The sequence below is a fragment of the Salmo salar genome, chromosome 26 (genome assembly GCF_965601325.2).
Source record: "Salmo salar chromosome 26, fSalSal1, whole genome shotgun sequence".
Lineage (NCBI taxonomy): Eukaryota > Metazoa > Chordata > Actinopteri > Salmoniformes > Salmonidae > Salmo > Salmo salar.
The window spans coordinates 22,342,257-22,367,745 of record NC_138316.1 but is presented as its reverse complement, the minus strand read 5'-3'; the positions used below and the strand labels follow the sequence as shown (position 1 = coordinate 22,367,745).

Here is a 25,489-nt window from a genome sequence, read left to right as displayed (position 1 = left end):
AGCAGAGTGGTGGTAAATGTGTTCAAAACGCCAATAATATTGTCTCACTGTGTAATACAGAACCTGATAAGTGTTTATTTTCACATCTACACAGTGCATTCAGAAAGTATTCAGACCCCTTGACTTTTTCCATATTTGTTTACGTTACAGCCTTACTCTAAAATTGATTAAACAATTTATTTTCCTCATCAATCTACACACAATATTCCATAATGAAAAAGTGAAAACAGTTTATTTTTTATTTTTGCAAAAGTATATATAAAAAAAAACAGTTATACCTTATTTACGTAAGTATTCAGACCCTTTGCTATGAGATTCCGAAATTGAGCTCAGGTGCATCCTGATTCCATTGATCATTCTTGATGTTTCTACAACTTGATTAGAGCCCACTTGTAGTAAGTTAATTTGATTGGACATGATTTGGAAAGGCACACACCTGTCTATATAAGGTCCCACAGATGACAGTGCATGTCAGAGCAAAAACCAAGCCATGAGGTCGAAGGAATTGTCCATAGAGCTCCGAGACAGGATTGTGTTGAGGCACAGATCGAGGGAAGGGTACCCAAAAACTATGCAGCATTGAAAGTCAACAAGAACACAGTGGCCTCCATCATTCTTAAATGGAAGAAGTTTGGAACCACCGAGACTCTTCCTAGAGCTGGCCGCCCGGCCAAACTGAGCAATCGGTGGAGAAGGGGCTTGGTCAGGGAGGTGACCAAGAATCTGATGGTCACTCTGCCAGAGCTCCAGAGTTCCTCTGTCGAGACCGAATAACCTTCCAGAAGAACAACCATCTCTGCAGCACTCCACCAATCAGGCATTTATGGTAGAGTAACTAGATGGAAACCACTCCTCAGTAAAAGGCACATGACAGCCCACTTGTAGTTTGCCAAAAGACACCTAAAGGACTCTCAGACGATGAGAAACAAGATTCTCTGATCTGATGAAACCAAAATTGAACTCTTTGGCCTGAATGCCAAGCGTTATGTCTGGAGGAAGCCTGGCACCATCCCTACGATGAAGCATGGTGGTGGCAGCATCATGCTGTGGGGATGTTTTTCAACGGCAGGGACTGGGAGACTAGTCAGGATTGAGGGAAAGATGAACGGAGCAAAGTACAGAGAGATCCTTGATGAAAACCTGCTACATAGCGCTCAGGACCTCAAACTGGGGCGAAGGTTCACCTTCCAACAGGACAACGACCCTAAACACACAGCCAAGACAACGCAGGAGTCGCTTCGGGACAACTCCCTGAATATCCATGAGTGGCCCAGCCAGAGCCCGGACTTGAACCCGATCGAACATCTCTGGAGAGACCTGAAATAGCTGTAAAGCAACACTCCCCATCAACCTGACAGCTTGAGATGATCTGCAGTCAAGAATGGTAAAAACTCCCCAAATACAGGTGTGCCAAGCTTGTAGCGTCATACTCAAGAAGACCCGAGGCTGTAATCGCTGCCAAAGGTGCTTCAACAAAGTACTGAGTAAAGGGTCTGTATACTTATGTAAATGTGATATTTCAGTTTTTTATATTTAATACATTTACAAAAATGTCTAAAATCTGTTTTTGCTTTGTCATTATGCGGTATTGTGTGTAGATTGACAAAGGAAAAAATCGATGTAATCAATTTTAGAATAAGGCTGTAACATAACAAAATGTGGAAAAAGTCAAGGGGTCTGAATACTTTCCGAATGCACTGAATGTAACCGTATGTATTCCCCTTTACATTATGTTGAATTGGATAAAGTTGGTCTTCCTCCACTGTGATCTATCTGCATTCAGTAGATGTATGCTGGTTTGCATCCTATCTTCATTGCCAAGTAGCTCAAAGTGCTTTGTCATTGGCTGGTGTTTTCTCTATTTCCCACTCATAGATCAGACAGTGACACTCTGACTCACTCCAGCAGTGGCACGCTGTGCTCAGATATGAGTGTGTTTTGCGTTCGGACTCAAGAAGGGATACCCATGAAAACACACACACTCATACACACATGCATGACTAACGACTACAGCTGCTCTCCAGTGTTCAGGCCTGACTATCCAGACTGTACAGCTGCTCTCCAGTGTCCAGGCCTGACTATCCAGACTGTACAGCTGCTCTCCAGTGTCCAGGCCTGACTATCCAGACTGTACAGCTGCTCTCCAGTGTCCAGGCCTGACTATCCAGACTGTACAGCTGCTCTCCAGTGTCCAGGCCTGACTATCCAGACTGTACAGCTGCTCTCCAGTGTCCAGGCCTGACTATCCAGACTGTACAGCTGCTCTCCAGTGTCCAGGCCTGACTATCCAGACTGTACAGCTGCTCTCCAGTGTCCAGGCCTGACTATCCAGACTGTACAGCTGCTCTCCAGTGTCCAGGCCAGACTATCCAGACTGTACAGCTGCTCTCCAGTGTCCAGGCCTGACTATCCAGACTGTACAGCTGCTCTCCAGTGTCCAGGCCTGACTATCCAGACTGTACAGCTGCTCTCCAGTGTCCAGGCCTGACTATCCAGACTGTACAGCTGCTCTCCAGTGTCCAGGCCAGACTATCCAGACTGTACAGCTGCTCTCCAGTGTCCAGGCCTGACTATCCAGACTGTACAGCTGCTCTCCAGTGTCCAGGCCAGACTGTGTGTGTGTGTGTGTGTGTGTGTGAGAAAGAGGGAGTTGTTTATCAGGGGTTAGTGTTACCTTAACCAGGGAGGACTTAGGACACACCTCAGCTGTGAGATCCAGCTGTTCTGTTACTTCCTTGTTATATCTATGTTCCCTTAAAGCTCCTTCAGTATCACCACCTGCTCTAATGATAAATAACAAGCTCTGTAGCCAGAGGTAAAGAGTGTATTACAGTGAAGGAAAAAGGTGGCTTGCTTGTACAGTAAATGTATTGTCTAACTGCTTATCAAGGTGTAAGGATCTAAAGACCTTGACATGGCTACATGAAGGGAATGTATGGGTGGATAATGTGCATAATATGTATGTAGACTGTAGTCTGTAAAGGTCAGAGTGGCTGGGTATTCCATAGGAGTGGGTTGTGAACCTAGGTCAGTAGGTGGGAGGGAGTCATTTCAGTCAGTATAAAGCAGTGGGAAAAAGGAGAGGGTGAGTTGGGGGGGGGGGGGGTAAGAGTAGATTGGCTGGGGAAAAGCGTGTGGAGGAGAAGGTGAGGGAGGGTGTTGGGGAAGAGGGTGAATGGAGGGTTAGTCAAAGGTAAAAGGAGAGAGGGGAGGAAGAGGAGGGGAAAGGCAGGGGGAGAGTGGGATAGTGAGGTTGGTTTGCGTGGGAAATGGAAGGGGAGGAGGAAAGGAAGATCACTCTGACTGCAGTCCTGAATTATTCACTGTTCTCAGCTGGATACAAGGCCAGGACTCTCCTGAGCTGTAGATACTGTTATCATCATCAGGCCTTAAACAAACTGACTACACACTTACACATTATTTATGTATCCCTCTTTTCCTTCCCTTTCCTTTACCTCCTCTCCTCTCCTCTCCTCTCCTCTCCTCTCCTCTCCTCTCCTCTCCTCTCCTCTCCTCTCCTCTCCTCTCCTCTCCTCCTGTATACTGGACAGACAGGGGTAATGGTAGCTGTGTGGGCACTTATGTTTTGGACACCTGCCAGTCAGGACAGCCCAGGGATCAGAGTTGGCAGATGAGATGGTCAGGAGAAATGGGGGGGGGATGAGGAGGGGATGGGGGGGGGGTGAGGAGGGAATGGGGGGATGAGGAGGGGATGGAGGGATGAAGGCCAGAGAGGGTTAGAGAAGTGAGGGAGGACCAGAGGAGAAAGGGAGGACAATAAATTAGATAAGCTAAATGGCCCCCACCCGTCTGTACAGTCAGTATCTGCATCTGCTCTGTGTATGTGAAATAGATATATAACAAGCGATGACATATCAGATCTCTACAGAGACAACAACGCCCATTATGACCATTATCACCTCAAAGAGCCTTTTTAAACTACAAACCCCAGGATCACTTTGACCACCTTAAAACCCATCTGAGGAGGAGTGAGGCAGTAGAATGGAGTTGCCCCTGATCTATGGTCAATTTTGTGTCCAGACTGTACACAACCACCCCCCCAATGGTTAAGATTAGTATAGGGGGAGGGAAAGCTGATCCCAGATCTGTGTGGGAGTGAGTCATCTCCTCTGCAGTGTTCTCCAGGAGAGCCCAGGCTCTGACAGTCATGCCCTGTGATGACACAGGAGGACAGAGGGAGGACACTGCAGCTCTTACACTGAGGTTACCACTTTACCAGAGAGAGTCACTGGCTAGGTGGTCTCATTACCATATACAGTAGCATATACCCTTGTGCTGCCTTCAAATCTGCTACCATCGAAGGGGGATGGGCAACGCATGGAGAAGGGGCTTGGTGATGTTTCCAGATCGATCCAATCTGTGTTTTGATGCTGTGGTTCCTCAGTGTTAACAAGGCAGGTTGAAGCTTTCCAAGCAGACAAAAATAACACAACCACCCACTATACTGTAGCAGCAGCTGTGGGCAAGACTGGTGGAAACCATTTCCATTCAGGTTAACTGTAGTAGTCTTGCTCATTAATCTTTAGGAGTCCACTGGGGCCTCTGAAAGGACTGCACAAAGAGGGGCACCATAACTGACGTCCCAGTCCCAACATGAAACACGCACGCACGCACAGTAACCAGGTGTAACATACACGGTACACACAGCGTGTTGGCACCATACTAGCATTGTGTTTCCTGTGGTTTAAGAGCCTTTGTAAAGCACAGGCTGGTGTTTTCTGTGGACTTTGTTTTCACAGCAACACACTGGTTGTGGAATCTGATGGAGCCAACAGCACAGAAGGGCTTCTTAGACAGAGGGGTTTAGTACAGCTAGACACTGCAGACATGGTGGCAGGGAGGGAGGGAGGCAGAGAGGGAGGGAGAGAGACACTACAAGGATGTGATAGAAGGGGGGGGTGCCTTTGTGCTGATGGGGGATAGAGTTAACGAAATTTGGATTTGGATTGTGCAAACATAACTGAGTGAAGCTGCATGAACTAAATTCTATTCTGAACTAAATGGGAGGACTCTCAAGGGAGTTGGTTATGAGTAGGTCCTGAGCAATAGGGAAAGGGGTGGTTGGTGGTCCTGATATGAAGGTCTGAGGGTAAGGGATGTTGAATGAGAGATAGATAGAGGTGTGTGTTTGTGGGGTGAGAGTCTCATCCTCTGATCCGTCTCTGTCATTATCCCTGCAGGGAGAAGAGGAGGCTTCTCCCGCATCCATATTCATAGAGCTGTCAATCACAAAACCCTGACCAGGGATGGGCTGACTCATACAGCGACTACAGCATTCTAGTCACACACAGACATAGACAAGGACACAGATAGAGACGTACTGGTAGAGATGCAGAGACACATCATGAAAGTAGACACACACACACACACACACACACACAAGGACCAGCGGTGGCAGCAACAAAGTTTAATTAACAAGCACTCACGCAAACAGAGCCTTTCAGGATGCTGAGGAGGCTCTTGTCCCTCCCATTAAAATCCAATGGAGACACCATCAATCTTCAGGGATCAATACCATGAATTGTGTGTGTGTGCATGTGCGTGCGTTTTCATGTGTACGCTTGTGTGAACATACATCACTGCTGGTTTATCTATAGTTAAAGCATTTAACTTATAGAGAGTGAGAGCTGGGACGCGTCTTATTATTAGACAGTAATTGCATTGATATGTGTGCAGTAAAGGAGGGTTAAAAAGTGTGTCCGCCTACACCTATTAATCCTGTGATCTCTGTGGTAGTGAACAGCACCACCAAGTGGTGTAAAGAGGCAGTGCCTCTTTATTTCATATGCCTCTTTCTACGACCAATATTCTTATGAACCTGCTTGACATTGGTCCCTTCTGTGCACTCAAGGACATGCAGATGGGGGAGGAGAGAGAAGGACATGCAGATGGGGAGGAGAGAGAAGGACATGCAGATGGGGGAGGAGAGAGAAGGACATGCAGATGGGGGAGGAGAGAGAATGACATGCAGATGAACACATATGAGGGGAGGGGATTGATTCAAGATTAAAGAGAGCGGGGAGATAGACACAAAGAAATAGAGGTACCGTATGAGAGAGACAGAGAAAGAAAAGGTGTAGTAGGGGAAAGAGAGAGAGGGGGGGGGGTACAGGGGGAGAGAAAGAAAGGGTGTTGTAGGGGAAAGAGAGAGGGGGGGGAAAGACAGAGAAAGAAAGGATGTAGTAGGGGAAAGAGAGGGCGGGAGAGAGAGAAAGAGATAGGTACTCGGGGAGAGAGACAGAGAAAGAAAGGATGTAGTAGGGGAAAGAGAGGGCGGGAGAGAGAGAAAGAGATAGGTACTCGGGGAGAGAGACAGAGAAAGAAAGGATGTAGTAGGGGAAAGAGAGGGCGGGAGAGAGAGAAAGAGAGAGGTACTCAGGGAGAGAGACAGAGAAAGAAAGGATGTCGTAGGGGAAAGAGAGAGGTACTCTGGGAGAGACAGAGAAAGAAAGGCTGTAGTAGGGGGAGGGAGGGGGAGAGAAAGAGAGAGAGATGTCGAGGGAGATGAAGTGCAGCATCCTATTTGCCAAAACATTTCACAAACACATTCCTCTGTCATCAACTAAACACTAATCAGCTTCTCATTTCTACTCCCCCTAGTAGTTAGCAAACCAATCATATTCTCTATCCATGATATCACCACTCTACAAAACTGAAGTAGTAGAATCTCTATCTAGCATGCTGATGGCTATAAATCGAAGAGACACCGGAGAGCTGGGTAGTGGTTCTGTGTAGTGGTTCTGTGTAGTGGTTCTATGGTGGAGTTCTGTTGCCTCGAGACACCAAAAAATAGTTGTGAGACAAATGTCTGTGACAGCTAAAACAAGCAGCCATTGTGAGCATAATGAACTGGAATAAACAGCCAGCAGGCTAAATGCAGCTGATGATTGGAGGAGAGGTGACCATGTCACTGTTTTAGAGTAATAACAATGACCGGAGAGGAGATGAGAAGCAGAGAGAGATCAAACTAAAATGATCTATCATCTACAACACACGTAGGCACATGCACGCACTTACACACGCACACACAAACGCACACACAGCGCTCCTACTTTTCTAAACTCCTCCATTTCTCTTGGGATTCAGTGTCTTTGAGACACATACATGTATAGGATACACATTAACATACACTAACGCATACTCAGTTCACTGCACACTGCCTCTCTGACAGAGTACTTCGTAGTTTCATCTGCTTCTATATTCAGAGCAACTATATCATGCTGTAAGGACCTTTTCAGAATCCCAGAGGAGTAGGTCATGTGGAGCTGCATGAACAAAATTCTATTCTGTACTTTACTGTGTTTGCGATCAGGATGCCTTTCAACCATAGCCAGTTGATCTATTCTACAGTAGGGAAACAAACTGCACTCACTATACCACTGCATGCTGTTCTAAACTATTTTTGGAAAACCTTGGGCAAACATAATTGAGTGAAGTGGCATAGAGAAAGGAAGCTTTTAGAGGCATTAGGTGACTTCAGGGAGTTGACAGCCCCTGCTGACTTGATTTACTTTGTTAAATGAGTTACAGTATGGTGACCTTTGGGGAAGATGGCAGGTAGGGATGCTGGCCCATGTTGACTCCAATGCTTCCCCTAGTTGGGTCAAGTTGGCTGGATGTCCTTTGGTGGTGGACTATTCTTGATACACATGGGAAACTGTTGAGCATGAAATACCCAGCAGCGTTGCAGTTCTTGACACACTCAAACCAGTGAGCCTGGCACCTACTACCATACCCTGTTCAAAGGCACTTACATATTTTGTCTTTCCCATTCGCCCTCTAAATGGCACACATACACAATCCATGTCTCAATTGTCTCAAGGCTTAAAAATATATAATATTTCTTTAACCTGTCTCCTCCCCTTCACCTACACAGATTGAAGTGGATTTAACAAGGGATAACAATAAGGGATCATAGACTGACCCGATGAAATCTATGTCATGGAAATGTTCTGTCCACTCAGTGTATATGCTATACAGTGAGGGGGAAAAAGTATTTGATCCCCTGCTGATTTTGTACGTTTGCCCACTTACAAAGAAATGATCAGTCTATAATTTTAATGGTAGGTATATTTGAACAGTGAGAGACAGAATAACAACAAAAAAATCAAGAAAAACACATGTCAAAAATGTTATAAATTGATTTGCATTTTAATGAGGGAAATAAATATTTGACCCCCTCTGCAAAACATGACTTAGTACTTGGTGGCAAAACCCTTTTTGGCAATCACAGAGGTCAGACATTTCTTGTAGTTGGCCACCAGGTTTGCACACATCTCAGGAGGGATTTTGTCCCACTCCTCTTTGCAGAAGTCATTAAGGTTTCGAGGCTGACGTTTGGCAACTCGAACCTTCAGCTCCCTCCACAGATTTTCTATGGGATTAAGGTCTGGAGACTGGCTAGGCCACTTTAGGACCTTAATGTGCTTCTTCTTGAGCCACTCCTTTGTTGCCTTGGCCGTGTGTTTTGGGTCATTGTCATGCTGGAATACCCATCCACGACCCATTTTCAATGCCCTGGCTGAGGGAAGGAGGTTCTCACCCAAGATTTGACGGTACATGACCCCGTCCATTGTCCCTTTGATGCAGAGAAGTTGTCCTGTCCCCTTAGCAGAAAAACACCCCCAAAGCATAATGTTTCCACCTCCATGTTTGACGGTGGGGATGGTGTTCTTGGGGTCATAGGCAGCATTCCTCCTCCTCCAAACACGGTGAGTTGAGTTGATGCCAAAGAGCTCCATTTTGGTCTCATCTGACCACAACACTTTCACCCAGTTGTCCTCTGAATCATTCAGATGTTCATTGGCAAACTTCAGACGGGCATGTATATGTGCTTTCTTGAGCAGGGGGACCTTGCGGGCGCTGCAGGATTTCAGTCCTTCACGGCGTAGTGTGTTACCAATTGTTTTCTTGGTGACTATGGTCCCAGCTGCTTTGAGATCATTGACAAGATCCTCCCGTGTAGTTCTGGGCTGATTCCTCACCGTTCTCATGATCATTGCAACTCCACGAGGTGAGATCTTACATGGAGCCCCAAGCCGAGGGAGATTGACAGTTCTTTTGTGTTTCTTCCATTTGCGAATAATCGCACCAACTATTGTCACCTTCTCACCAAGCTGCTTGGCGATGGTCTTGTAGCCCATTCCAGCCTTGTGTAGGTCTACAATCTTGTCCCTGACATCCTTGGAGAGCTCTTTGGTCTTGGCCATGGTGGAGAGTTTGGAATCTGATTGATTGCTTCTGTGGACAGGTGTCTTTTTATACAGGTAACAAGCTGAGATTAGGAGCACTCCCTTTAAGAGTGTGCTCCTAATCTCAGCTCGTTACCTGTATAAAAGACACCTGGGAGCCAGAAATCTTTCTGATTGAGAGGGGGTCAAATACTTATTTCCCTCATTAAAATGCAAATCAATTTATAATATTTTTGACATGCATTTTTCAGGATTTTTTTGTTGTTATTTTGTCTCTCACTGTTCAAATAAACCTACCACTAAAATTATAGACTGATCATTTCTTTGTCAATGGGCAAATGTACAAAATCAGCAGGGGATCAAATACTTTTTTCCCTCAGTGTACGTGACAGACAGGAAGGTGCGGAAACTTAATCCAGGGCCTCTGGGTTACGTGGTCAGCATGTTTGAGCTGTATAGAGCGGTTCACAACATATCATGATACGTGAGAGGCGTGCACTTTGACCTCACCTTGTGTGTACATGAGTTTTTATGTGTGTGGTCTCTTAAGAGACGTGCATGTCTGTATGTGTGTGATCCATAACTTACCCACCCTCTCATCACATGTATGTCATGTGCATAGCTTGACCCTTCTCCTCATTATCATCCCCAGGCCACCACCAGCCACCCCTGCCCAGAGGAGGTTACATGCGCTCCCCCTCGTGGACCCGTTGCAACAAGGCTGAGCACCCCAGGGAGAGGAAGCACCACAGCGACACCGACACCACCGCAGAGCCCTTAATGAAGCTGGAGAGACCTAAGCAGCCCTGAGAGCCTGTGGGTCTGGGGGAGAGGCCCAGGGCCCGGAAAGAGAGAGGACACAGAGACCACACCAACTGCCCCAACCCCTGCACCGGGCACTGAAACAACCATGGTGCTGAAGACACTACAGACAGACTGAGCTCTCGACGCTGTGCACTGTATTATAAACTTAACATGAAACGATGTCTGTGAGTGAAATACACACATGCAAACACACACAAAATGACACATGGATATCTGCAAAATCACACACACGTAAACACATGCTATTTATTGTGTTTTCCATGCAAGGTGTTCCACTGGCACAAACACTGGAGGACCAGTGTGCTTTTTGAGGCTTTGTTTGGGGTGAACAACAGGGTATAAGGCTGTCCCAGTGTGGGGAGAATGCTTGGTTAAAAGCCTCCCCATCCCTGCAGCATCTTAGGGGTGGAGAGTAGGCTTGGAGGGGTGGGACGGACCCTGAGATCGGTGACAACCTCGGCAACAAAATATCATGTGGCAAAGTTAACGAGAATACCCACTCCAGTCAAATAAATTACTGGAATATGGATGTCATTATGCGATAGTACAGCAGGCAATCTGGAAGTCTTCTTTGTAATTAGAATAAGAGTCCAACCTGAATCTATTGCACAATGTTCTTCCTTAAAGTGCCAGGGACATCTGCTCTCTGTGAATGACTTTCTGCAGGCTTTCTGTAGGTTGTAACTAACAGGAGACAATGGGTAGCGTTTCAGTGGGGCCCCTCTCCATCGCTCTCTCTTCTTTCCTTCCTCTCCCTCTCTCTTCTACCTCTCTCTACCGGAGAGGAAACCTGTGTGGCCACAGTAAACTAAATGTATTTGCAGATATGATATGAGATACGACAGCAGCCCTGCTCACCAACATTACATTCAACACTGTGGATCTTGTCCTTTGCTAAACCAAGTGATGTGGGGATTCGTGGTGAAAAAAAATAAAGAATTTCATGCAAACAAAGTGAATTTTCTCTGTGGGGGATTTTTGCATTAGAGCACTAACCAAACATTGTGCAGCTGTAGGTTGTTTGATAGGGTATTACGAACAGCAGTCTGAGCTTTATATTATTTATGCTCAACAGACCAAACAAACAAACTCTCTCGGATTCCTGCCAGGAACACTGTGGAAAAAACCCAGCATCAGCAACATGAAAACAGTTCAATTGAAACCACATTGAAATACTTCAGAGTACACACTTAATCACACAGTGGACAGAGAAGTATTGAATAGCCATTATGTTTAAACGTTCAAAGGAAAAACTTTAATTTACTCTTGTCAGCTTCGCTAAAATCAATGGGCTCTGGCAGCTCTGTAGAGGTTTAAAATGTCTGCTTTTTAAATCGTGACTGCAGCTTCCTAACTGAGCAGATAGACTTACAGTATACAGTCATACACATATCCATAAACAGCTTTCTACCATGGCATTTTTGAATACTTGTTTCTGATTGGCTTGAAGTGCATTCTAGAGTGTGCATTATTTAAGTGATAATGCCCAAGAAGCTGGTGTTTGGAGGATATATTGGTACAGGTGTTGTTAGGTCCGAGACGAAGTGGAGGGCCGGCAAACCATGCCAATATATCCTCTAAACACCGGCTTCGAGGCCTTTATCAGTTTTATACAACGGGTTACCAACATATTATGGGCTCTCCAGAGGGTGGTACGGTCTGCACAACGCATCACCAGGGGCAAACTACCTGCCCTCCAGGACACCTACAGCACCCGATGTCACAGGAAGGCCAAAAAGATCATTAAGGACAACAACCACCCGAGCCACTGCCTGTTCACCCCGTTATCATCCAGAAGGTGAGGTCAGTACAGGTGCATATAAGCTGGGGCAAAGAGACTGAAAAACAGCTTCTATCTCAAGGCCATCACTGTTAAACAGCCATCACTAACATTGAGTGGCTGCTGCCAACATACAGACTTGAAATCATTGGCCAACCTAACAAATGGATCACTAGTCACTTTATTAATGCCACTTTAATAATGTTTACATATCTTGTATATACGGTATTTTACACCATCTACTGCATCTTGCCTATGCCACTCGGTCATTGCTCATCCATATATTTATATGTACATATTCTTATTCCATCCCTTTACTTAGATTTGTGTGTATTAGGTAGTTGTGGAATTGTTAGATATTACTTGTTAGATATTGCTGCACTGTCGGAACTAGAAGCACAAGCATTTCACTACACTCGGAATAACATCTGCTAACCATGTGTAGGTGACCAATAAAATTTGATTTGATATTCAAATAATGATTGACAATTTCATTAAAAACCTCATTTTGATACATTTATTCATACTATTTCATCCTTCCACAAGATACAGTCCTGACACAAATCTAGGTTTGCTACCCAAGCCGGCTGGTCGTTCGTTCTATCGGTTCTGTTGACAGAGACGCAACCCAGTCGTTCAGCCTTTTTGTTCTGTATCTATGACAGAGACGCAACCCAGTCGTTCTAAATGTACCATTAGCATACTGGCTGGTAACGTCTTATCCCTTGCTTGCTAGCTAGCCAACTACTGCTAATTTACAGTCACATCAAAAAGTGCAGCCAGAATAACAGCAAAGTAGCCACATTTATATGAACCTTGTATATAGGAACCACAGTAGGCTGCTGAGGGATAGACAGCTCATAATAATGGCTGAAATGGAGTGAATGGAATGGTATCCTTGGCAGCAGATAATGGGGATCCATAAGAAATACAAATACCATTTCATTTATTCAGTTGCAGCCATTACTATGAGCCCATCCTCCCCAATTAAGATGCCACCAACCACCAACACACAGAGGCATGGACTGTGTACACGTAAATGCCAAAATAAAGGAAACACGAAGAATGAGTAAATGAGTAATACAAAGTATATAGAAAGCAGGTGCTTCCACACGGGTGTCGTCCCTGAGTTAATTAAGCAATTAAAATCCCATCATGCTTAGGCTCATGTATAATATTGCTGGGAAAGCCATTATTTTTGGCTACCATCCACAGGGCAGGAGTGCTCACTGAATGGTTTGATGAGCATTAAAACGATGTAAACCATATGCCATGGCCATCTCAGTAACCAGATCTCAACCTAACTGAACACTTATGGGAGATTCTGAAGCAGCACCTGAGACAGCATTTTCCACCGCCATCGACAAAACACCAAATTATGGAATTGCTCTTGGAAGAATGGTGTCACATCCCTCCAGTAGAGTTCCAGACACTTGTAGAATCTGTGCCAAGGTGCACTGAAGCTGTTCTGGCTTGTGGTGGCCAAGCACTCTACTAAGTCACTATGTTGGTGTTTCCTTCATTTTGGCAGCTACCTGTACACTACTGTATTTAAATCAAGACAAAATGTGCCCCCTGTTCCTATGGAATGGGATTCCACATCCAGTATAACCAGTGGCACCAATAATCCTGATTTAAGTCATCTTTACAGCACTGTGTGGTCAGATAACGAATAATAACAACTCAGATATGCATTCACAATGGGACATAAATTCTTGATTTTATTGGTGAATGTCAGATGTTGATAATATATCACATAGCAAACTAAACATTTCTGGATGTATTTGTGTTTTTTTTGCATTGAAACAGTCATATACACATTCCTTATAGTGCTTTAAGCAAGATCACTAGATAAGCTGAGCCACAAGAACCAGCAGTCAGTCAATCAGGCAGAAAAGCAGGATTGGAATTTAAACGCAGTTTAGGCTACACCAAGACATCTGGAATGTACTCTAAAAACATTGTATTTTTTGTTTACGGTAACCCACACAACTAGGTATAGAAGTAGAAATATATTTTTTCATACATATGGTCTGGAGTGTAACAACACTCATTTTCTGTATAAATCAATGTGGGTAATTGCAGAGTTCCAAAAACTGTCAGAAATACTGAGTGAGGTAGTGACACCTTTATTTTCAGCAGTAAAAGGAGAAAAAAAACAACCTTCAGAAAGTGCAATGCAGATCAGTACGACATCATCTCATTACTTCTCCCAAAACCCCAATACCCTCTATTCTAAGAAGTGGAAACCAAAACCCCTCTACAGGGTTTCTCCAGGGGCGTGGGAGTAAGCATGGCTCGGCTGGCATTGCTATGGAGATATATAGTACCAGTCAAAAGTTCGTACACTCATTGAAGAGTTTTTTTTATTTTATTTTTTTACTATTTTCTACATTGTAGAATAATAGTGAATATATCAAAACTATGAAATAACACATATGGAATCATGTAGTAACCAAAAAAAAAAAGTGTTAAATAAATCAAAATTCATTTTGTTTTGGTTACTACATGATTCCATAGTTTTGAAACTGAGGACTTTTTCTGTCTGTAATAAATCCCTTTTGTGAGGAAAAACTCATTCTGATTAGCTATGCCCACCCAGGCCCACCCATGGCTGCGCCCCTGCCCAGTCATGTGAAACCCATAGATTAGGGCCTAATGATTTATTTTCCCCCTCAATTGACTGATTTCCTTATATAAACTGTAACTCATGAAAATCGTTAATTGTTGCGTTTATATTTTTGTTCAATACACAAAGTTTGGGGTCACTTAGAAATGTCCTTGTTAACATCAAATTGATCAGAAATACAGTGTAGACATTGTTGTAAATGACTATTGTAGCTGGAAACGACAGATTTTTAATGGAATATCTACAAAGGCGTACAGAGGCCCATTATCAGCAACCATCAATCTTGTGTTCCAATGGCATGTTGTGTTAGCTAATCCAAGTTTATAATTTTATATATATATCTATCTATCTCAATACTTCACAAAAGACGTGGGAAGTTCATCTGTTGTCAGTTGACTTGAGTTATAGCAACACTGGAGCATAAGAGGTGAGGTAGTGTACACTAGTTGTACTCAGAAATAAAGCTTGTCAGAAGCTGTTTTCCTGTGGGGGAAAGTGGGCAGGTAGAGTGTCTGTTTTTCCACAAAAGACTGAAAAGTGACATTCAGAAGACGTGTTTTTCTTCAATTAGGCCTACTAACAGTTTGTACTTTATCCTCTTTCTGATTGAGGTTCAATGTAAATGTCATACTGTCCCAGTGTTAGTCTGGTCTGCATGGACTGGATTTCTGCTGAGCTTTCTGAAAACCCTCTGCAGTCACATAGCTGTTTAGTTAACAAGTGTCAATGACTGAAGAGAGACATGGGAACATGAACACGTCGCTGAAATTCAATAAGGTCAGAAGGTAGCAAAAATGTTGAAGATTAAACGCAGCACGCACGCAGGGCGGCAGGTAGCCTAGCGGATAGAGCGTTGGGACAGTAACTTAAAGGTCGCTAGTTAGAATCCCGAGCCGACAAGGTGAAAATAAAATCTGTCAATGTGTCCTTGAGCAAGGCACTTACCTCCAGGGTCACCGTTGATAATAGCAGACCCTGGCTGTCTAATTCACACACGGTATTAATACATACTTGTACATGTGTGAAAGAGGACAAATAAGCACCAACCAAATTATTACAATGGTGCAACACACACTCACTTAGCCCTTCATGTTCCAATATGAAATCTAAAAGAAAACATCTCACTTCAAATGAGATGTACATCAGGGATGGGTAGTATTGATGGGGGTGGGGGCCACAAAAAAACTGAACTCATCATGAGGGGCCGCAGTTGCTCACAGATCTGCATACCTACATCATCCCCCCCCCGCCCCCTAAAAGCAAAACATTTTAGTGGCCCCCCCCTCGACAGTGGAGTGACATTTTTCAACTTTTATTAGAGTTTCGTGCAATTCTCCACATTTTGCCATTGGGTAGAGAGAAAAGGTTGCAGTTTTACAGCTAATTTCCTGCAATTCTCCACAGTTTGCCATAGGGCAGAGAAACGTTGCAGTTTTTAATATGATATCGGAGTGAGACTGACTAACAAAACCGTGGGGGCCTCCCGGCCGGTAATTCCACCATGATAACAAGTTTAGATAGCTGGCCGCTAAACTAACTCCGCAATCTAAATAAAGTTGCTAATTGACTAACATAACAGAAAAACTGATGTGCAACCAAATGTAGAAATTGCACCTTGTGTATTTTAACTCGCAACAGTAAGTTGGGGCGGAATTGATCCAAGGGCCTTCAAAATGGCCGCCGACAGTCGCCCATCCCTGATGTACATGATCATATATTCATAAAAATGTTGCATGTCAGACAAACTCATCCAACACACAATGAAAAAGGTCAAATAATGAATACTACACAACAACTATTAAAACAATATATTTTCCCTATGACAAAGATTTGACGACCATGGATCATGGTCTCTAGGGCCTTAGAATGACCACACCGGCCCTGGAATGCACTATGGTCAGGATAAAGGAGGAACATAGTACAGCAGGGAATCTCCAGGGAAGGAAAGGAACGGCATGGTGGAGTGGATATCCTTCACAGATTGATGAATCTCATGCCCTGCAAAACCAAAATACAGGAACACCTTTTCGCATTCCCAAATGAATTTAAAAAAAAGTCTGAGAATTTGCACAATCTAGGCCGTTGGAGCAGATCCCCTGCTGCACCCCTCAACCTGTAGCCATCAGGGACACGGTGCAGGGATGCCTTCTTAAACCTGACACCCTCCCCTGATATCAGTCTGTCTGGGTCATGTCAAGTGCCCTCCCCTCCCCTCCCCAAATGAAGTCTCAACATGTCCCTCCAGTGGCCTGGTTGGGTGGGGGCAAAGGTCAGACGTGGTGTCAGTCTACATGTAAAGAACCTGTTTGCGTTGCTGCTCCTGGGGAGGCTCTTCCGTCCCCCGGTCCTTATTCCAGTTCTTGAGGCCCTCTGGAAGGGAGGTGTCCTCCTTCATGGGCCCCGTCCCCTCCACAAACTCCTCATACGTAGACTTCTCCTCATAGGGGCGAGGACCCAGCAGCTCCAGCATGTCAGCCTTGTCCAGGACCTCCTTCTCCAGGAGACGCCTCCCCACCTGGAGGAGAGACACATGGGAGGGGATGGAGGTTAGACCACTTTTCAACCATGTTCTATATACCTTTCTGATACGTTATCGATGGGATTGCCATCCTATTTCTCCCCCTCTTAGGGTTAAGAGATTTGAACCTGCTCTCTCTAGCCCTCTCCATATGTCCCTCCTCTGTCACCATCTCTCTCCTACATACCCCTCTCTATCCCCCTCACCTTCTCTACCACATCTCTCTTCTCAGTGATGAGCTGGTGTGTACGTTGGAAGGCAGCGTCTATGAGTGAACGGACCTCCTGGTCTATGAGCTGGGCCATGGGCTCGCTGTAAGGCTTCTCCATCACCATCTCTCCCTGCCTGGGGAGCTCAAAAGACACCTGGCCCACCACCTCACTCATCCCAAACTGAACCACCTGAGAGAGGGATCGAGGGGGAGAGAGAGAGGTTAGAGTGTGTGTGTGTGTGTGTGTGTGTGTGCGCGCGCATGCATCTACCTGTGCGTAGGCAGACTGCGTGACCTTCCTGAGGTCATCCTGTGCCCCTGTGGTGATCTTCCCAAAAAAGACCTGCTCTGCCACACGTCCTCCCAGCATCATACACATCCTGTCAAACAGCTGCTCCCGCGTGAACAGGTACTGCTCCGTAGGAAGGTACTGAGCATACCCCAAACCCTTCCCCCGGGGGATGATTGACACCTGGGACAGGAGAGGAAACCAACAGGTAAGATCCTACATTCTGCTCAAGGTGAAATTGAGGGATAGGTAGGATAGGTAGAACAGGGACAGTAAGGACAGAGAAGAGACAGTGGGCGGGGATAAAAGGCGATAGAAGAGAGGGGAGAAGAGAATGTTATTGAGGAGGGAAGAGGGGAGGAGATGGCCGCACACCTTGAGCAGAGGGTCAGCGTGTTCCAGGTACCAGCCCACCACAGCATGGCCAGCCTCGTGGTATGCTACAGTGGTCTTCTCTAATGGCTGTAGTACCTGGGTCTTCTTCTCCAGACCTGGGGGGAAAGGAGGGGATGTTTACAACCACAAAGTGTGTGTGAGTTTCATGTCTCAAGGCTGCACTTGTGTGTGTTAGGGGAGGGGGCTTGGTTACTTGTTCAGGAGTGAAAGAGTGGCCTCACTGGACCCGACAGACAGGGCAGAAAGGTCATGTCAACACCAGCCAGTCTGACAGTTACATTCCAAAGATGAACTCCCTGTTTGAGCCCTGACCCCTGACATCCACTCTCCCCACCATCCCCCAGTCAGTGACAGTAGCTTACCTCCGATGACCCTCTCGATGGCCTGCTCAAAGTGCTTGACGTTGATAGACTCGTTAAGGTAGCGTGCTGCTATCAGGGCCGCCTCATTACACATGTTGGCAATATCAGCTCCTGTATGTTGACAGAACCATGTACTGTGTTCATTTCATCATTACTTTTAAAGGGATAGTTTGGGATTTTGCCAATGAATCCCTTTATCTACTTCCCTCACGAGCAAATTCTAACTAGATTATCACAAAGACTAGAAGTATTTTGGTAAAGCTAGCGCAAAGTCGAAGTCTCGCTAATGCTAGTTAGCATTGGCCTGCAAAGCCACCTCTAACTTCCTTCCTACTGGACACAGAGACATAAAACATGGTATCCATGAGTTCATCTGACTCTATGGAAGGAGATAAAGGGCTTCATTTCCAAAATCCGAACCATCCCTTACACAGCTAGCTGTCAACGTGCACACAGACAAACACACCTGGCCCTGCACTCACCAGTAAAGCCAGGTGTGAGGGCAGCTAGTTTCCTGGTCAAAGCTTCAGAGTCTATACTGGAGTCCAGCTTCAGAGGCCTCAGATGGACATTAAAGATGGACGCTCTGCCTTTTATGTCTGGTGGACCTGAGAGGAGGAGAGAGAAAGAGAATTTGAATTAGAGCAGGGATAAAAAGGGAAAGAGAGGGGGATCAGGTTTGACAGGGAGGAAGTGAAACATATTTATGGGGATGGATCACTGGCCCAGGCTGGAGAGGAAGAGGGAAAATATTGACACCCTAGTCAGAGGGCCCAGGGGAGCAGCTTGCCTCGCCTCCTATCCCTAATGGTTACTGTCCCCCGGTTACATAACCTTTCGGTTTATAGAAGCTTTCACTCACGCTGCAGTTAGTTTCCATGACAGACAGAAGAATGCAGGCCAGTAAGGCCAGGCCAGAACTGCCTACCATTGTACAGCTGGACTGGACTTGGGGGAAAATGGATCCCAGCCGTAAGAAATAACCTAGATCAGCCATCTCACCTCACTCACAAAGGGTACAACCACATCCACACAGCTGACATAACATGTTACTGTAATGTTGGGCACAGCTCAAATCAGACCACTATCGACACAGATAAGGAAATTAGGCAAGTTATGATAGTACTGATGGCAAAAACATTTTGCACAGTCAGTGCTTTTGCACCTGTACTTTTGCCAAGAACGTGACCAAAAATATGTTTGTTTTTTATCTCTGTGCACTTCCAAGTTTTCACTTCTAAAATGGCTTGATAACAAGACAAACTGCGAGGACAAAAACCACAGGCAAGCTTTTACTGCTTTGCTAAAATGGGGTCATGTCAAATTCTAATCATGTCGGCAAGGGCTGTAGGAAGTGGTTTCACTACCCAGGGAAAGGTGACAAAAACAACTCTGTATATTAACCACATTCATTTCAGCCAGGGCTGTCTGAGACTAGAATATGGACCAGGAGTTTTCAATGACCCCAGGACCCAACAGCGAAAAACTCTGGGCTCTAGTTAGAATTTATAACACTGAGGTTTTCCTGTTCAGGTCAAACTCCTTTCCCTAAACTCACAGGGCCAGGCTAGCTCGTTGCTATGGTAATGGGGGTCAGGTCAGGAGAGGCAGAACTGGACAGGCATGGCGTGCTAATGTCATGAGATATGCCGGCCGGCTCAGGCTAGGTAATCCCCCAATAGACAGCGCTGAAGATGCTAATCCAACGACAGGGCAGAAAAGCTCATTCTGTTTGTGGGCTGTTGACCAGAGAGGAAGAGTTGTCAGAGAGCAGAGCCAGAACAACACCAGAGCAAAGAAAGCAACGCTAATGTCACGTTAATCCTGGGGACTCTAATCCAGGTAACCATGTTCAATCCAGGTAAACTATGTTTAATCCAAGTAAGCTATGCTCTTTGAGTAGAAATAGACAGCATTGTGTATACCCTACAGGGGCTAGGTAGCAGCATCTACCCAACTCCACATACTGTGGCTTATATTTATATTTTTGTTTTACCTTTATTTAACTAGGCAAGTCAGTTAAGAACAAATTCTAATTTTCGATGACGGCCTAGGAACAGTGGGTTAACTGCCTTGTTCAGGGGCAGAACGCCAGATTTGTACCTTGTCAGCTTCGGGGATTCGATCTTGCAACCTTTCGGTTACTAGTCCAACGCTCTAACCACTAGGCTACCTGCCTCCCTGTATATGTGAGGTACTGATAGAGGTGGACTCTGAAAGAGGGGCCAAAGAATTGTCTGATAATCTGTAACAATGGCTGTGTTGATATGTGGCAACAGGTAGAGACAGATTAGGTCCTGCAAAAGTTAGACTATCTGTACCTACTACAGTATTTAGATCATTGACAGAACAGAGAGCTATGAGAGAACAGAGAGCTATGACAGAACAGAGAGCTATGACAGAACAGAGAGCTATGACAGAACAGAGAGCTATGACAGAACAGAGAGCTATGACAGAACAGAGAGCTATGACAGAACAGAGAGCTATGACAGAACAGAGAGCTATGACAGAACAGAGAGCTATGACAGAACAGAGAGCTATGACAGATATAAACAGTTCCAGGACTGGACTGACTGTACCGTACCTATGTAAATCTGTCTGTCGAAGCGCCCAGGTCTCATCAGTGCTGGGTCCAGGATGTCTGGTCGGTTGGTTCCAGCCAAGACGACCACGTTAGTGCTGGTGTTGAACCCTACAGACCCAACAGGGAAGTGATGAAAAAACAGTTAAGATTGTATAGAAGGGTCACATAATAAACAGGACACATAACTATGGTTAATTAAACATGGCACATTCATTGATTGTCTTTGGGAATCATTTCCCTTTTTTTGCTTCATTTAACCAGTGTAAGACCACCAAACCAGACCTACCATCCATCTCCACTAGCAGCTGGTTGAGTGTGTTCTCCTGCTCACTCTGTCCCCCAAAGTTCCCTCTGCCTCTCTTCCTGCCCACAGCATCTATCTCATCGATGAACAGGATGCAGGGAGCGTTCTTACGGGCCATGGCAAACATATCCCTCACCTGGAAAAAGGAAAGGCATGGGTTACATTACTGGGTAGGTCCACAGCACAACAAATCAACACTTTAGCAAAGTTTTGCATGCTTATTGTATAAAACTGATGTCAATACAGTGATACAGAGAGACATGTATTTATTCCCATAGAGGAGTGAAACAAGTGCATGACCTCAAAGCAAATATTTAGACAAAGAGAGGAAAAGCTAACAGAAATCCACCCTGTAATCCAACTGTCTCTCTTCCTCCCCTCTCCCCTGGGGTAGTACTCACCCTGGCTGGGCCCACGCCAACAAACATCTCCTGGAACTCAGATCCGTTGACGGTGATGAAGGGGACATTGGCCTCTCCGGCTGTGGCCTTGGCTAGCAGGGTCTTCCCTGTGCCGGGGGGACCCGACAACACTGCACCCTGGGAAGCACATGGTCATAGCTGGTATAAGTGGACACTCTTGTGAGTACTTGGAGGTTAGAGTGCAGTGGTGACAGATGCAAAGGAAATGTCTATGTAAACAAACAGCCAATTAACTATAATCTCAGCTCGTCATACCGCATACACAAATTCAACTGCAGTGTTTTCCTGACATGGCCATGAAATCCAACACACTGCTATTTTTATCTTGGTGATCATCCTCCTGAACAACAGGGTTATCTGAGTAGTGTTTCAGATGCTGGTATGGTATCTAAGGAAAGAGTTACCTTGGGGATCTTGGCCCCCAGGTCCTGGTACTGCCGGGGGTTCTTCAGGAAGTTGACAAACTCTAGGATCTCCAGCTTGGCCTCTTCGCAGCCAGCCACATCCTTAAATCTCACGTCAATGGTGTCCTTCATGATTTTGGCCTTGGATTCGCCCATGCTGAAGGGGTTGCCCCGCCCTCCGCCACGGCCTCCTGCCATTGGTCCCTGGCGCATGGTGAAGAGCAGGAAGCCAACCAGCAACATGGTTGGAAGAATGCTCATCAGGAAAGTACTATATATAAATAAAAGAGAGAGATTAGCATTAAGGAGCCAATCAATCTATCAACATCTCCAGGATCAGTGAGCGCTTGATAGAGAGGACCTTCAAATGAGTTCCAACCCCACAGCTCCTAATCTGAACAACATTCAAATGAAGTCTTCCTGTTCCCACAGCTCTTCATCCATCCCATGGCCTAGACCTCATGATGTCTCACCCGTCGCTCTCGCTTCCGTAGATCACAGGTACTCTGTGTGTAGAGTCCAGGCCCATCTCCTGCTGGGCCAGCACCAGATTGCGTTCAAACGTCTCCACGCTGCCGATGTTGAACCACAGGTAGCTCTGTGACACACAGAGAGACAAGGGGATGTGAACACACAACTGTTTGCATTCCTCATTGGTTAAATTCCAAGCAAAACCCAAAACATTATGGAACATAACCACATAAGACATCTAAATCCAAATGCATATCTTACTAACTTGTAAACTCTATACATGTCTTGAAGTCCAAAGAAAGGGGACCTATGGATAATGTTAAAAAAAAACAGGTCTCCCAAATGTCTCCCCTGTGATTATTTGGTACACACCACCTCTGACGTATTGACTCCATGCACTGGGATGACTCTGACATACTGTTTGTTGACTACCTCCAGACGGTCCACCTGTACAGAGAACACATCAGAAACATCAAAGAATGAAGACCTCAGACTCACTGTTCCACACACAATGACATAACAGCTCCAGGCATGAAAACACATGCAATAATACTTTACTTATGGGTTTTATAAAATGTTATTACATAGTAACTAGTGAAGAAAAGTAACCAATATATCCCCTGTCTCTCACCAGTCCTCTAGCCAGGTAGTTATTTACAAAGTCCTTCCAGGAGACTTCCTTCCCAGTCTCTCGGAAGTAGAAATACAGGAACGCGGAGGCCATGCCGGCGAATCCGATCGCGACATTGCGCATGGTCGTCTCATCCCAGGGGAAATCATTCTGTCACATTCAGAGAAAACAATGAGGGGAAACAGGGTGGAAATGATGTATACAGAAGTCTCATCAACACACGCACAAGCGAACACACACAGACACAGTGTCTGAGTGGAAGCAGGCAGAGTGGGGCTCTGGCCACCGTCTGCCTCCCTCTCATGCAAACTGTCAACCCCCCCATTAGCAGTATGATAAAAGGTGACCCTTTATCCTCTTACACAGCAGCCCTTTATAAATAGAAACTCAACTTTTTTTACTTTCCTCTCATCTATTACATAACAGGCTGCCAAACAAGGCATTATTGACTGACGTGTTTATATAGCGTCTCTGGTTCAGATCAGGTAGCTTAAGGGGTGGAAAATCAAACATGAGTGATGACAGAGTGCTGTTGTTGTGGAGAAAACAGGCACATCTTGTTTGTTTACATGTCTGATCTGTAGAAAGCGGAGGTTTTGAAACAGACCTGGAAGCGAGTCCACCAGTCTGATTCATCCTTCCTTCCGCCTCTCCTCCTCTCTCTCTCGCCACTTTCATTTGGTCCCTCTTCTCCTCCGCCCTGAGATTCTGTCTCTTTGGTCTTCTCATCTAAACAAGCAAAATGACACAGGAAATGAAATCACAGACAACTGGCTGTCCATCATTGACATCCCAGTGTTAACAGTGGGCCAGCAGAGAGACAGGATATAGGCTATCAGTCATACCACCGTTGTCTTCAGATGATTTGTTCACTCCAGGAGTGTCCTCACTCTTTGGGAAGAACTTCTCAAATCCTGAAGCAATTAAAACATCTAATTAGCATAGGGATTGAAGATGTAGGACACAATCAAACAACAACAACAATGAATTGCAGTCATCTGTAATTGCCATGGTCATTACATGCATAGATGATAACATCAACATATTCCTGGTGTTAGAGTGATTTACCTCGTGGGGGTTTGGAACTGAGCAATCGAGCCAATGTGAAAGTGCATTGATTTAATCCCATGGGATTGATTCGTTTTAATGCGGAACACTGAGGAGAGAGCAGGATTGGATTAACACAGCCTACCTTGAATCTCATATTCGAAAGGGTTAAAATATCTGCATTAGGCTACTGATATTCAACAATACACAGTTGAAGACTATTCAGATGTTATTCACTGAATATTATAATTATGCTCCCAAACATTTAAATGAGTATAGCAACCGACTTTCTTTTTATAGTTTACTCTCTGTTAGTCAGCCCCTCTACAAAACATTTTTGGGTGTGCATCATTTTTACCCTTTACTATTCATTGAATATACAACACATCCACACATAATAACTGAACCAGGAAAACGGATTATTATTACAGTAAATAATATTAAAGTCCTTAGTAAACAGATTAACTCATTGAATTTATGTTAGGCTATAAAAGCATCGATTTGGCAAAAGGCATTTGAATGTTTCACACAATTTGGGTCAAGGCTAGAATAATACGAAAAACTCCGAGACCGTTGCGACAGGATCCAGTTTGTCAAATTTACGTCAAAAGTAGATTTGCAAAAGTTTTTAGCATTTTATCTAACACTAACAAATTGTCCTAACCTTAACCCAATTATCCTAAAATGATACGTTAATTATCCTAACCTGCTACGAAAAATCAAATCTGACGTTAATTTGATCAAAACTGAAGTGATCGCTTCTAGCCATGACCCATAATGTGCTGCAGCTGAGACGCCCCCTTCCCCACAGAACGCAGCAACTCGCTATGTTATGAAATGAATGAGGGGAAAAATGTTTCATAAGCAAGGACGGGATCTTTGTGCAATAAACTCTTTATGACAAAGTTCATCAAGCATAGGCAAACAAGGCTTAATCATGCATTTTTAAATATACTGTAAATATGTCATCAATGTTGTGTGATAGTATGACATGGTTCTTTTGCAAGTTGACGGCGGACGGCATTATTTAAATAAATGACACCCTACCTTCGATAATGAGCTAAAGTTACTGTAGCGAAAAGCTGTATGGATGGTGGCGCAGCCTCTGCCCCAAGCCTGCACCCCGTTCCGCAGGGGCACAACACTCACTGAAAGCAGCCCCATCATGTGAACCATACTTCGGCTGGAGCAGGCAGGGTATCCCCGCTGTTGCGGTGGATCAACTCCCGAGCCTCAACAGTTTAAAACGACCTACGATTACGCCGAGTGAGATAAACCAAGTCAACAACCTTATATAAGCCTGATGTAAAATAATTTAAACAAAAAATAACATTCACAAATATGTATCTATGTATGTATCACTGCTGTCAATCATTCGTTTTGTGAATTGTACAATAAGGACAT

General features: G+C 45.0%; 2 protein-coding genes across 3 annotated transcripts in view; one reads left to right on the top strand and one right to left on the bottom strand.

Annotated features, from left to right (window-relative positions):
* The window catches only part of dbnd1 (Dysbindin domain-containing protein 1), a 37,978-nt gene extending 26,987 nt beyond the window's left edge, over nt 1-10,991 (top strand). The window contains exon 4 of one of the 2 annotated variants that reach the window (XM_014175700.3): nt 9,865-10,991. In XM_014175700.3, the coding sequence (XP_014031175.1) occupies nt 9,865-10,022 (158 nt within the window). In that variant the 3' untranslated portion in view covers nt 10,023-10,991. 2 annotated transcript variants of the gene reach the window in all.
* A 2,520-nt stretch (nt 10,992-13,511) lies between these two features.
* Nucleotides 13,512-25,428, bottom strand: LOC106587380 (mitochondrial inner membrane m-AAA protease component AFG3L1). The gene is made up of 17 exons (XM_014175731.3): nt 25,133-25,428; nt 24,107-24,194; nt 23,884-23,952; nt 23,646-23,767; nt 23,039-23,188; nt 22,780-22,854; nt 22,410-22,534; nt 21,937-22,207; nt 21,512-21,649; nt 21,093-21,246; nt 20,807-20,914; nt 18,705-18,830; nt 18,223-18,333; nt 17,840-17,955; nt 17,447-17,647; nt 17,171-17,365; nt 13,512-16,961 (listed from the first exon to the last, which is right to left on the bottom strand). The coding sequence occupies exons 1-17, from the start codon at nt 25,259-25,261 to the stop codon at nt 16,734-16,736; spliced, it is 2,406 nt and encodes an 801-aa protein (XP_014031206.1). The 5' UTR covers nt 25,262-25,428; the 3' UTR covers nt 13,512-16,733.
* Between the last annotated feature and the right edge of the window lie 61 nt (nt 25,429-25,489).

Excerpts from the sequence above, each read along its gene's own strand:
- LOC106587380 (XM_014175731.3), bottom strand. The coding sequence starts at position 25,261 with ATGGTTCACATGATGGGGCTGCTTTCAGTGAGTGTTGTGCCCCTGCGG. Across the intron at positions 23,189-23,645 it reads ACTGGTGGACTCGCTTCCAG|AATGATTTCCCCTGGGATGA; the intron begins GTCTGTTTCAAA and ends TGAATGTGACAG. Across the intron at positions 21,247-21,511 it reads TTGGCGTGGGCCCAGCCAGG|GTGAGGGATATGTTTGCCAT; the intron begins GTGAGTACTACC and ends TCCTTTTTCCAG.